The sequence below is a fragment of the Physeter macrocephalus genome, chromosome 7, assembly GCF_002837175.3.
Source record: "Physeter macrocephalus isolate SW-GA chromosome 7, ASM283717v5, whole genome shotgun sequence".
NCBI lineage: Eukaryota > Metazoa > Chordata > Mammalia > Artiodactyla > Physeteridae > Physeter > Physeter macrocephalus.
This window is the reverse complement of record NC_041220.1, coordinates 108,445,027-108,459,153: the sequence shown is the minus strand read 5'-3', so window position 1 is coordinate 108,459,153 and position 14,127 is coordinate 108,445,027. Positions and strand designations below refer to the sequence as shown.

Here is a 14,127-nt window from a genome sequence, read left to right as displayed (position 1 = left end):
TAAATGTTTGCTGAATAAATGCACGGCGAGTCCGAAATGTCTGCCTTTCTGCAGGTTCTGTCTATCCATCCAAATGTCAAACCTTTATTAAGCACCTAGTGTGTGCCAGGCCGGAGTGACTGTGCGGACCGAATGAAGGCCAGTTTCCCTCCTGAACGACCTCAGGTCTAGTGCGGGAGCAGGTGGAAAGCAAACAGCGCCCCTTAGAACCGGGCTAGGCGTACCCAGGGCAGTGGGGAACCTGCAGGAGACTTGTGCCCTGGCCCCTCACGGATAGTGGCTGGAGCTGCAGTCGAGGTGCTGCCTCTAAAGTGCTCTGCGGGGCTGGGGGTGGGGGTTGGGTTAGGGAAGCTCCTTGCTGCAGCCCAGCTTGCCTTTTGGGGTGAGATCCAGAGGAGGAGGGTGCCGCCCGGAGATGCCTGGCTGCGGCGTTTGGGGCCTGTGGACAGCTGAGGGACAGGACTTCCCGGAGGCCGGGGAAGGCTCCCACCTCGGGTGGATACAGAGGGAACTTCCGCACCGGAAGGAGAGGGGACTGGAGCCTTTGGTGCCACCTTGGGGGGCCCAGAAAAATCTTGGCTGAATGGACAAGGTCCTCATTGTCTGCTAAGTGGAGGCTGGGTGCTCACAGGAGGCAGTTTGGTTGGCAGGACCGAGGATGCAGGACCAGGGCCCTGTGGCCAGGGCATTGCCCTCTGCTGTCCTCACCTGGGGAGGGGATCCGACTCCCTCCAGGGGTCCTTGGGAGGGACTTGGCTGGGACAGGCTGGGAGGGTCCCTTGCAACCAGGGACACTCACAGCTGTCTTGTCTTCTTGTGTTTTTTTCCTCAAGGACGCCCTGGGCTGTGTTCAGGATGAATTGCTGCCCCTGCCCTGGGACGAGGCTCCGGATGCCTGCGGAAACCGAGGCCCCGACGGGGCCCCTGGACCCAGGGGCTCGGCAGGTGCGTGGGGGGCCCCGCGTGGACATCCACTGACGGGCCAGCTCTCTTACGACCTCCTGATGACGCAGCAGGGTGGCGGTCCCTGCTCTACAGTCAGGAAGCTGAGGCTCAGAGAGGTAGTGTTGCTCGCTCTATGCCACACAGCTGGGAAAGGTAGGATCAGAGTCCACAATGGCCACGGCAAGGTCTGTGACTTAGGCTCACTCCCTCAGCCTTCAGAAGGGTGCCCACCAGGCGACGCACGCGCCAGCCTCAGGCAGCAGGGGTCCCTTCAGGGGTCTTCGTCTTTGCAGAAGACCGTGTCATGACCAGGGGCTGTTCTATTCCCCGCCCCCGCCCCCGTGACAGCTCAGGTGTGAGACAAGTTGACGTCTGGGAGTTGCTGGGACCCCATTATCCCTAAGTTGTCCCTAACAGGAACCAATATCTCTGCTAATAGTCTCGGGTGCAGCTTCCTGGGTCCCTGCTGCAAAAGCCACTGCACCCAGGGAGCCCCAAAGCCACGGTGTCCAACTGGCCACCTGTGGTTTATGTACAGTTTTCCAAGGTGAAATTCAACTTAAGGATGAGGGGGTCAGTTATACCCAGCGGGGCTGTTGACCAGCAAAGCTGACCTTTCCCCTCCATCCCATTTCTGGGGAACAGAGCTGACAAGTCAAACGAGGTCAGGTTTCTCTTTGGGGAAGCGGGCAGGGCGTGTCTGGCAAAGCCTGGGCATCAACTCCTCTGTCTACGTGCTGACTGTGAGAGGCTGGGGGCCAGGGATTATGACCCTGTGTGACCATGAGGGTGCGGGGCCGGGGAGATGTCGTGGGCTTTGTGGTCAGAAGAGGTGGCTTCCAGACCCGATTCTGCTGCTACTCAGTGGATGTCATTCCCCATCTCTGAGCCTGGGTTTCTCACCTGACAGGCAGTGGTGGCCAGTAGGCCACTTTCGGAGGCTCAGAGGCCCTGAGTCATGAGAAGTGCTGTCTCATCCTAACAGCAGATGGCACTGCTGGTGGCAATCATGGGAAAGCTCCTGGGAGGGTCTTCTTAACTCTCTGGTCCTGTCATTTCCCAGGCCAGCCCTCCGAGGGGCCCCGTGCCTGGGACTGCATCGGGGCTGGACAAGGCACTGCTGTCTTGATCCCAGGCCCGGAGACCACAGACAAGCTCCCAGGAGACCTCGCAGGATCTGACCGTGGACAGGTGAGGCCAGAGGCTTTCTGCGTGCCTGGGGTGCCAGCTGGGTCTGATCAGCCCTACTGTGTGTGCTGCACAGTGTGGCCACCGCGCAGAAGGTGGGAGAAGGAGGTAAAGAAGCTTGGGCTTTGGAAGAACATTCTGGAAATAACTGAGAGGGAGATTTGAGCCCTGGGTGGGGAGTGGGCAGGAAGGCTGTGTACCCCAGCTGTGTGCCCAGACCCAGCTGCCACGTAGCAAACTTCATCTCATTGAAACCTCCCCGCCCGCGCTGGGGCAGGAGCCATGACCCCCCGTTCTGCAGAGGAGGAAGTCGTGATTTCCCAAGGCCTCACAGCCCTCTAGGGGACTGGGGTCCTCACGTCTCCACAGCCCACACTCTGCACCACACTCTGCCCTACGGGTCAGGAGCCTGGTTCCAGCCAGCCCTGATGCAGTTCTGTGGTTCTAAAGAGGGGGGCCCTTCCTTGCTCACCTACTTTCATTCATTCACCTCCTGCTCTGAGCCACTGCGTGGTGTGCTGTGTCACACCCAAAGTGGGAAAAGAGCAGAGCAGACCCTGGGGTGGGGAGAACTTCACAGAGAAGCTGGGGAAGTAGTTAGACAGACAGGAAACCAGGGATGGGCAGCGAAAGGGCAGGCCAGGTGGGAAGACCTGCCAGGTAAAGGTGGTGAGGCTGGGAGCGCTGCGAGGTGCGAGTGGGGTCGTGGTCGCGTGGGAGCCGAGGGCTCCTACTGAGCCTGGATGAAGCCAAGTTTCATCTCCCGGGCCTCAGCCCAGCCTAGGTTTGTTCTCTGAGTCGGGCCAGTCCTCCTCTCTGGTTAAGTTCATTGAATAAGTAAATATAAAAAGATATTCAAAAATATCTATGAAACACCTCCTGTGTGCCCGGGACTCTTCTAGGCAGATAGTCTACACCGTTCTGTCCACTAGATCCTTCCACGGTGCTGGCAATATTCTGCACCTGTGCGGTCCAGCGTAGTAGCCGTGAACCACGCGTGGCTTCTGAGCACTTGAAACGTGGCTGGTGTGACTGCAGAACTGAGTGTTAACTTTCACTGAATTGCTTTAAATTTGAAGGGCCCCGTGTGGCCTGTGCAGCTACCGTATTGGACAGTGCAGGGCTATGGGAGGAGTTAAACAATACACACACACATATCCTCCATGATGTGAGCGAGGGGAGGGTGCCCCAGAGGGAGGGAAAGGGGGTGAATGGACAGACAGTGGTGGAAGGGGTCAGCAAGGCCTTTTTGAGGAAGTAACGTTTGAGCTGAGATGCGAATGAAGCCAGAGGGTGAGCCGTGGCGGGGGGCAGAGGGGAGGGCAGGGGCAGAGGCCCTGGAGTGCTAACAGACCCGGGGTGTTAGGAAGACCTGTATGGCTGGGTGAGGAGATGAGCTCAGAGAGGTGGGGAGAGGCTCTACGGGGGAAGGGGCCGCTTCACCCCTTCTCTTCTCTTCCCTCCCCTAGTTTACTCCGGCTGAGCCCAGCTTGGGTGAACAGACTCTCCTTCTCATCTGTGGCTTTCCCCCGGGGCAGGACATGGACGGCTCACTCCTCCCGGTGGAGCTGGCCTGGATTTCAGAGCAGAAGCTAGCAGCCACCCTGGCCCAGGTGTCCTTCCTCCCAGTGCAGACATCCACGCGCCCTCCCTGGGGGCAGGCCGGGGGCTCAGCTGTCCTGCCACTGCCGCGGCTGCTCCTGGAAGGTTCCCCAGAAGAACAGCAAGCCCAGCAGGTGCTGGAGACCAGGCCCCCGCCTGCTCCATCCGCTGCAGGACAGCCCAGCCGGGATCATCACCAGGCAAGGAGCCACGATGCCTCCCTGTGCTGGCAGTCCGCGTGCATTTCAAATCACCCATCTCCCAGGAGAGGGCCCAAGGATCTAAAAGACTCTCGCAAGGAGCGGGGAGGAGCCCCAGGGTGGAGACCGGAGATGCGGGAGGTGAGGAGGGCTGGGGCCAGGAAGGAGGACGACCTCGGCGACGGGACTCAGTCAAGCCAGGAAAGCCGCGAGAACCGGAGCCTGGAGGCTGGTGTCAGCGCCCCAGAGGGTGTACGGAACGAGAACGGGGCTTCTGAACCCCCGGCTGCAGCCTGCTGCCCCGGGCCCAGGCGGGAGCTTCCACTGCCCCTTCTTCCGGGGGAGGCCTCAGTGCCAACGGAGGGTCCTGAATCCCTGAGCAGGAGGGGGCGGGGGGAAGGGCATGTCTGGAGCCTCCAAGAAGGAGGAGAAGGGGGAGGAGGGGGAGAAGGGGGAGGAGGGCTTTCATCATCAGAGGAGGAAGAGGCCGCCACAGCCGCCTTCTCCAGGGCCCACGGCACCAATGGGCCGCCTCCGGCAGGCGCTCAGACCCTTGCAGAGCAGGCCAGAGCCATCAGGAGAGTTCCAGGCAGGGAGAAAGACTACGTGTGGTCTGGAAATGCTCTGCTTCTCCCCGAGGAAAGCCCTGAGGACAAAGGACAGGAAGAGGAGGAGGAGGAGGAACTGTTGCATCTCCAAGGCGCCAGCCCGGGCCACAGGGATGTCCGGGAGGAGCCTGGCTCCGAGCACTGTGAGGCCAAGGAAATGCTTTTCCTACTGCAGGAGCGAGGTTTGCCACCGTCTCCTGGATTGGCTTTATGGCCCGAGGGGGCCCGACCTACCAGTCACCCCCGGGCTCCGAGCAAAGGCCGTGAGGGATCCGCGTTAAAAATAGAGGAATTTGAAAAGGAGATGGAGGCTTGTTTCCAGCAACTCTCCATCCTGAAGCCTGGGAGTGGGGGGCATGGCCGGAAAGCTTCCTCGTTGGCAGGACAGAACTGGAGCTTTGCTCGGAGATGGCACAGCTGCCAGGAGGACGCGTATCCTCAGCAGGCTTTGGCAAACCAGGATTTGGATATTTGTTATGCCAAGGAAGCAAACCCCAAGGAGCCTGTTGAAGACGTTAAGCCGGGAGAGACTGAGGCCCTAGGAACTGGCGAAGTTCTTCCAGGGCCGGTGCTGGATTTGGTCAACCCGAGCCCGGGCCCGCCAGAGGGGCCCTCTGAGTGGGGTCAGAACCAGCTCTCTCAGCAGCCGAGAGCCCTCGAGAGAGCGAGGACGAGGTTTCGTCAGCTCATTTCTGGATTGAAGAAGGAGAGAAGCAAAGTTTTACGTGACAACGCCAAGCTTCAGGGAGATCAGGAGCGATGCCACAGAAAACTGCGTGTCCTGGAGAAAGAGAGGGAGAGAAATGTGAAAAAAATATCCGCGCTCAAACAGGATAACGGCGTGCTGTTAGGAGACATCTCTCACGTAAAGAGGGAGCTGGACCAGTACGTGCAGGTCATTTCTGACCTTGAAGACTGTAACAGGAAAAGTTACTGCAAAATTTCTGAGCTCGAAGAGGAAAACGCGAGATTGAAAGGGCACCTTGGGCAACTCCGGAAAGCCATGTCTGCGAGCATCCGAAAATCCAAAGGCGTGATGGAGTGCATCACCCTGGAAAACTGGGAGCTCAGTGCACTGATTTCGGAGCTTGGGGTCAGTTATAAGGAGCTGATAAAGGATATAGTGCTGGGAATAGAAGACATGATCCAGGCCTTCAGGGGGGAGAACGAACACCTTCTACAAAGGATCCGAGTCCTGGAGGGGGAGGTCGTGTCAGGGAGCAGCACAGATGAGGGACCTTTGGTGAGAGCAGAGGAGTATCTCCAGGGAAAAAACACGATGGCGGTGGACCAGGTGGATGCTGTAGAAAGGGGGGTGCAGGTGACTCAGCTTTCAGGGCAACTGACTGCAGGAGGCCCTGGGCCACCCTCGGAGCAGGAAATGGGTCTGGCTGGAGGGTGGACGGGACCTTGTTTAGGCCTGGAGAATTCCAGGTGCGGTGCTGATTCTCCTGCTACATCACTGGTCTGGGGAAATGCCGCAGGATCCAGTGCCCCGCAAGGAAACACCGCTGGGGCAGGAGTGAGAGAAGCGCATTTGGAGAAAGACGACAAAAGACCACGGTGTTCTGCAGACCAAGGGCGAGCTCTGAAGTCCCCACGCAGTGGCCCCCGGGTAAGTTGACTCTGCATGGCTGTTTAATCATCTTGCTGACTTAGCGCACTGACCACACCCTTTACTACGGTGTCCTCCAGCAGCCCTAGGAGGGAGGAAGAGTCACCACCCCCATTTCCCAGATGAGAAAACGTAGGCACAGAGAAGTTAAGTGACTTGCCCAGAGTCACACAGCTAGGAGGAGTTGAGCCCAGACTCTACCTGGGCAGTCAGGCTCCAGAGTCTTTATTCTTACCCTGGACAAGATAATGCGAGTCTGCCCCTCTGCTCAGGCTGTTCAAATTGGCATCTGGTGGGACTTGGAGTGGGTGTTTACACTTTAATATTAGAGCTTTTACTTTCAGACCAAAGAGTTTTTCAAGCACCTCAAGTTATAATTCTGCACATTGAGTCTTTTTTTTTTTTGGTATTTATGTATTTCTATTGAGATATAATTGATACCTAACACTGTGTAAGTTTAAGATGTGCAATGTGTTGAGTTGATACATTTCTATACTGCAATCTGATTACCACCATAGCTTTAGCCAACACCTCTTTCAACACTGAATGCTGGGTCTTGAAAGGAGAGAGCAGTGGGCTTTAGAACTCAGTCAAACAGGGTTCAAACCCAGCTCTGTGCTGACTACATCCGTGACTTCTCTGAGTTGTTTTCCTCATCTCTGGACAATACTCGACATTCAGGACTGCTAGGATGAAATTTATTTTTCCAGTGGTCTTGAATGTGTCTGTAGGATATTTAGTGTTGAGTCCTTTGTATATATTCATATCTGATCTCTCTGCCTCTCTGTCTCTGTCTCTCTCTCTCTCCAATTTTATCAGTCATTTCACAGGATCATTTTTTGGTTTTATTGATGTTCTTTATTGTATGTCTGTATTTTATTTCATTGGTTTCTTCTAATATCTTCATTGTTTCCTTTCTTCTACTTTCTTTTGGTTTAATTGGCTGTTCTTTTTCTGGCTTCTTGTGCTGAAAGTTTGGATCATTGATTTTCAACTGTTCTTCTTTTGTGATTTATGCATTTAAATCTATGCATTTCTCTCTAAGCACTGTTTCAAGTACAACCCACACATTTTGATAAGTTGTACTTTTTATGTCTGTTCAGTTCAACGTTTAGCTTCTAATTTCTGTTGTAATTTCTTCCTTGACCCTTGGGTTATTTAGAAGTGTGCTGTTGAATTTCCAAGCATCTGTAGAATTTTTTAGTTATATTTTTGCTATTGATGTCTAGTTTTATTTCATTGTTGTCAGAAAACATACACTATATTATTTTAATCTTGAAATTTGTTGAGGTTTTTTTCATTGACCATGTTATGGTCTATTTTGGTAAATATTCTATGTGCCCTTGCAAAGAATGAATATTCTGCAGTTGTTGGGTATTAATTAGCCCAAGCCGATTAATTATGCTAATCAAATCTTCAATATCATTACTGATGTATGGTCTATTCGTTTTGTCATCTACCGAGATGGCTTTTGAAATCTCCAACTCTGAGTGTGCATTTGTTTATTTCTTCTTTTTGTTATGTTAGTTTTAATTCATATGTTTTGAAATTATTTATTAGATACACATCGATTTAGGATTATGATGTATTCCTGGTGAATTGACTCTTAGCATGATGAAATGTCTCTCATTATCTCTCACACTTCTTGCCCTAAAGTTGACTTTGTCTGATATTATGGTACCATATCAGTTTCTTTTCATTATTATTTTCATGGTATATAACTTTTTTACACCATCCATCTTTTTGCTTTCGAACTATCAGTGTCTTTACAGTATGTTTCTTAGAAACAACATATGGCTGTTTTTGTTTTTTTTTAAACTTAGTTCAGTTTGACATCCTCTGCTTTTTAGTTGGAGTGTTTGGTCCATTTACATTTCATATATATAATTGTGTAATTGGCTTTATGTTTACCTTCTTGCTGTTTCTTCTATTTGTCTGTTCTGTTCTTTTTTCTTTTATTCCTTCTTTCTGCCTTTGTTTTTGGTATTAGTAAACTATTTTCTATTATTCCATTTTCTTCTCTATTAGCTTATTTTGATATACATTTTAGTGTCATTCTTTTAGTGGTTACCCTAGAAATTTCAAAATGTCTGTATTAATTATTAAAATTTACTTTAAATTAGTACTTTTACCAGGTCTCAAATAATTCAAAAATCTTTTAATAGTTTACTCCATTTATTCCTTTTCATCCTTTTCATTGTTTATTTTTGTCAACTATGTTACTTGTATGTATATATACCTTACAAAGTGCTATTACTGTTGTTGTTTTAAACACTCAATAATCTTTTATGTTTATTCATATCTTTCTACATTCTTGTACTGTTCATTCTGTCTTCTACTTCTGTGGATCTGTTTTACGTCCACCTGAAGAACTTTGTTATTTCTTGCTGGTGATGAATTACCTCAAATTTGTTTTTATGAAAACAATTTTTCAACTCCACTTTATTTTTTTTATTTATTTTTTTTTTTATTTGCGGTACACGGGCCTCTCACTGTTGTGGCCTCCCCCGTTGCGGAACACAGGCTCCGGACGCGCAGACTCAGCGGCCATGGCTCACGGGCCCAGCCGCTCCGCGGCATGTGGGATCCTCCCGGACCGGGGCACGAACCCGTATCCCCTGCATCGGCAGGCGGACTCTCAACCACTGCGCCACCAGGGAAGCCCCTCAACTCCACTTTTAAAAGATTCTTTTCCCTCTGGATTCAGAATTTTAGATAGGAAGATATGTTTCCCTCTTTTGACACTTTAAAGATCTCATTTCATTGTCTTCTGGCTCCCACAGTTTCTGTTCAGGAATGGAATAATTTGTCTTTTTTTCCCTTGAAAGAAATGTGTCATTTTACCTCAGACTATTTTAAAGATTTGCTTTTCATCTTTGGGTTTTGGCAGTTAGACTATGATGTGCTTACATGAAGTGTTATTTTTGTTTATCCTGCTTCGTTTTTCTGAGCCTCTTGAAACTGTGCAGTCATACCTTTAATCAGATTTGGAAAATTCTTGACCATTAGTTCTTCAGATATTTTGTTCTTTTCTATTTTTCTCTCCTCTCCTAAAAACCTCCTCTTTTTTCACTTTATCCCACATCTTTTGGAACTGTTCTATTTTTTTCTCTTTGTGTGTCAGTTTGAATTTTCTATTGACCTGTCTTTTAGTTCACTAAAAGTTCTGCTGTTCAGTTCTGCTGTGTCCTGTCCTCTAATAAACCCATCCATTAGTTCTTAATTTCATTTACTGTATTTTGCAGTAGCATATCCATTTTATCCTTTTTAAAGAGATTCTGATTCTCTGTTGGAATACTCCACATTTTCATTCATTTTTGTCTGTCTTTTCCTATGTTGTTAAAAAATATAATTATAGTTATTTTGAAGGTCTTGTCTGCTAACCCCAATATCTAGATTATCTCTGAGTCTGTTTCTATTGGCTATTTTATTTCTTGGTTAAGGCCCACTTTTCTGCTTCTTTATGTGACTAGTAATTTTTTTTTTAATGTTGGACATTTTGTGGAACATGTAGAGATTCCTGTTTATTAGCTTCCTCTAAAGCATGTTGAGTAAGTTTTGTTCTGGTAGGTAGCTGAATGATCAGCAGACCATTATTCCTGTGCAGGTCTACTTCAGTTTTCCCCTCAGTACCAGGGCTTGATTTTACTCCGCAACTGTGGTCCTTGCTTCTAGGGCATGGCCTTTCAGTGGTATCAGCTGAGTTCCCAGAGCATTCACCAAAGACTCTCCACTTCGGCTAAGGCAGAACTTTGCTATCTTTGTAGCAGTGTGTGACCTCCAAAATCTCTTTAGCAATTGATCTCCCAGCTGCTGTTCTCTGCTAGGCCTCAGAGTCTTACACTATGTTGCACCACGTATGATTCAGCCAAGGACCCAAGGGTATTTCTAGGACAGTGTCTGGATTTCTTCTCTGCGGCTCACCTCTCTCTGTTGCTTTGTCCCACAAACCCCAGCTGTCATAGCATCCCTGAACCCCAGTCTCTGATTCCACTTAGCAGAACCACCATGTTCAGCGTGGGATCTATTTCCCTGAACCATGGTTTGGAAAATGTTCCAGGGACAATGTAGAGCTCAACTTGTTGTGCATCCTTTTTCTCATGGATTGTAGTCCTGCATTGGCTGCCATTTAATGCCTGCAAAGAATTGTTTTTATGTAGTTCCCTCATATCTTGTCAAATCCCAGCTAGTAAGACCTGGTGGGAACTAAAACTCTGAGGAGGTGAATTTCAAGCTGAGAGTCTCAAGGTTTGAAAGGAGCAGCGAATGAAGAACATTCCAGGCAGAGGGAGAAGCAAGTGGCCAGCCCCTGAGGCAGGAATGAGCCTAGCTTGCTGAAAAGCAGAAAGTGGCCAGCGTGGCTGGATCGCGGTGGGCATGGATGGGGTGTGGTGAGATGAGGATGGAAAAGTTGTCATGAGAAAGATCATGGAAGGCCTTGTAGGCTCTGGTTATGATCACTTCCAAATGCAGTGGGGAACTATTGGAGGGTTTTCAGCAGTACAACATGATTATATTTCTGTCGTAAAAAGATGCGATCTTTGATGCTGTAAAGACACAGGGAGGACACAGGGAGAACAGTCAAGAGGATTTTTGCCAAGAGATGATGCTAGAATAGAGGAATTTGGAATTTTTTTTAAAAAATAGAGGATTCCAGATAAAAACTAGAGTTAGAATCAATGGGATTTGTTGATGGACAGGAGGCAGAGGGCGAAGAAAGCTTCCTGTTTCCCTCGTCCCAAGTTACAAACCTGATCATCTTTTTATTTGCTTAAAATAAAAATCTTAAACCCTCTGGGTCTTCCTGTCACACTTGGTATGAAGTCCAAATTCCTTTTGGTGAGTTATAAACTGGCCCCTGGGGAGCTTCAGCTGTTGCTAGATACATTCCCTAGTCTCTGCACTCCTAGTTCCTCAACCCGCCCCTCCCACACCCCAGCTTTCTCCTGAGAACTTCTGCTCACCATGGAGGTCTCGTTTTAGGGCATCGCCTCGCAATCCCCCAGGATGGATTCAGTGCACAGGCAACTCACGCACATCTCTCCCCAACTCCGCTTTCAGTGGCGCCATTTTGGTAGCTTGCAGTTGGCCATGATGGTATTTAAACCACGGAAATCAGCAAATGCTGCACATCCGTGTGCCCCTCCCTCCCTGGAGAGTGGTTGTTATGCATTCAGCACACACCGCTGGGTGGCAGTGGGTGCCTTTGATTTAGTGCTTCCCTTAGGCTCCGGCGGCCTCCTGGCTTCCCCTCACCACCCTGTGCTAGTGGCTTATTTCTGCGTCAACCTCCCCCGCCAGACAGAGCTCCCCGAAGCCAGTGTTCCCCAGGGCTCCCAGCCCAAGTGCAGCCTGTGGCTAGAGCACGTGCCTCTGAGGTCCCTTAGGGAGCAAGTGAGTCATGGGCCGTTCACAAGGGTCACTGAGTGGGGCGGTCCCACGTGGCAGGCAAGGCCGGCCTCCACGCCACACTTTTATTCTCTTTAGAATAACGTCCTGTGGATGCTCTCTTAGGACCCTGGGGCTGAAGCCCAAATCACCGCAGAGGAGAGAGGCAGCAAAGGCACCAAACTTCCCAGAAAGGCCAAGTTGTTCTGCAAATCTTGGAGCTGGATCTTACGGAACCATTTGGAGCACCCATCTGTTTTTGACAGGCCCAGCCTGTGAATCTCAGGCCCACAATCTGTGAATTTCTATTAACTAAAAAAAAAAAAAAAAAACCCACATTCTGCTATCGTATTCCTTGCTTACAAGGGAGAGGCCTGATCGGCCACCGAGTCACCTTGACTCTGCTCTCTCTGTCTCCCTTCCATCTTCTCTCTCCTCCCTTTCCTGCCAGCTCACACCCAGGTCAGGAACACGTGGAAGAGATGATCTCTGTGGGCTTTCAATTCCCGGGGTGGCTGCTTTCAATGAAAGCTAGACTTCCAGGGCCGGGAGCAACGGCATTTGAGACATCTCTGAGTTTCTGGGACCCTGGACACATTGCAATTGGAACTTTTACTGTTAGCAGGGCTGCTCCTTCCCAAGGCCACCTTAGTAGCATGAAACAAGAGCTTAATGATGCTCAGGGCCTTGACATAGAAATTCCCCTCTGATGATCTCAGGGGAAGAACCAGAGGTGTGTCAGATAAGGCTTTCTATCACAGCCCCAATTATAGCATCAGTATATTAGAATAATCTGAGCGTTCACCATGCCACAGAATACCGCATAGATACTAACAACAGGGTTTTCGACATTATTTACTCATGTGAAAAATGACCATGACATGGTATTAAAGGAGAAAAACAGGATACAAAAGATATATATGGCATATAAATGTATATAGAAAAAAATATGTGGGGATGTGTATGTGTGTGTATATATATATATGTGTATGTGTGTGTATATATATATGTGTGTGTGTGTATATATATAGATGCATATATACATATATATGCATGCTTATGTATATGTATGTATACGTTATTAAAAAATAAAAATTTAGAGTCCAGAACCACTGGGGGCAGTAGCCTCACTGCCATTTGACCACACTTCCCATGGTGATAAATCAGCCTCTTCTTTCTCACTTTCTGCCCTCCCAGAAATTCCCTATTTGATGTTCATATGAAACCCACTCGTGTTTGACCCAAGAAGGGTGAGAGGCTATTTTGTACTGATTTAAGAAAAGTGTTTAGGGAAAATGCAGTATATTCTGTTTCATAGAAATATATGAAGCTTTAGTGTAATAAGCATCTCATAATTGGATTTGAACAGTAAATTTCATTCATCATACTGTGTTTCAGTATAATGGTGACTGATGTCTATTAAAACAGACTCTGGAATACCATGCCATTTCACATATTTTTCATGTGTGAAAAAAATTTTTTTTTTAAAATAACACTCTAGAATGTTATTCTGTGATTCCCTAGACCCTCTCCAACTCTCCCACTCAAGGGTAAGGGCACCTGGGTAAGGGCATAGCAGAAAGACTGAAAATGTAAGATAATATATGGATAATAATGATGTTTATGCTGGCTAATAGTTTTTGGAGTGATCTCTGTTACTTTATTTCGTGGAATTTATTGACTATGAGAAACATGTAAGCAGGAGAACAAATTGAGAAGGAAAACGGGTACTGTCGGTTGGCTAAGGCAAATTACTTGGAAGATTACCTAAGAATTGCAGTCAAATCTGTGATTCCACAGCTCCAGGACCCTGAAGCTGAGGCTTCCAAGGAGGACCTCAGGCTGTGCATCAGACAACTTCATCACCAAGTGCTGACCCTGCAGTGCCAGCTCCGAGACCAAGGGTCTGCACACCAGGAGCTGCAGGCTTCTCGGGATGAGGCCGCCCGTCTCCAGTGTGAGCTCAAAGACAAGGTAGGCTGGGCCCATGCTTCCCTTTCCCTCCTGAAAACCAATGTTCCCTCACTTGGGAAAGTTTTGAGAGTAGAAGAAAGAAGTAGGTAAGATCTCACTGGCCCTTTCCCGCAGTTTGTAAGTATTTATTAGATTTTGAAAGTGCAGAGCAGTATAGGGAAGAAAAACCAGCCTGTAATCCCTCCATCCAAGTAACCTTTGTTAGATCTAAAAATAATAATACATGTGTATGGCTTTTTAAAAAGTCAGTTTTTTTTTTTAATAAATCCATCTACAATTTATTTGGGGATAGAATATGAGGATGGCATTTGATTACCTTTTTCTCCAAGTAGATAACCAAATATAACTTCATTCTTTTCAGAAGGCATATTTCCTCCATGGATTTGACATGTCCTCCTTTTTGTCAGTTTTTTAAATGTTACATAAATAAAAGTCTTTTCTCTGTAAGGAGGGAAGTGGGTGTAAATATAAAAGAGCAACAAGAGAGGTCCTTGTGGAGTTGGAACGGTTCAGTATCTTGTCTGTGGTGGTGGAGACACAAGCCTACATAGGTGATAAAATTGTACAGAACTTGGTACACACACACACACACACACACACACACACA

The 14,127-nt window shown here is 48.6% G+C and overlaps 1 protein-coding gene across 1 annotated transcript in view; it reads left to right on the top strand.

Moving 5' to 3' along the window:
• The window catches only part of C7H4orf50 (chromosome 7 C4orf50 homolog), a 50,276-nt gene that overhangs the window by 17,080 nt on the left and 19,069 nt on the right, over positions 1 to 14,127 (top strand). Inside the window, exons 4-7 of the mRNA XM_028492567.1 lie at positions 834 to 945; positions 2,009 to 2,136; positions 3,603 to 6,158; positions 13,347 to 13,520. Coding sequence (XP_028348368.1) covers positions 834 to 945; positions 2,009 to 2,136; positions 3,603 to 6,158; positions 13,347 to 13,520 — 2,970 coding nt within the window. The remainder of the gene's footprint in view (positions 1 to 833; positions 946 to 2,008; positions 2,137 to 3,602; positions 6,159 to 13,346; positions 13,521 to 14,127) is intronic.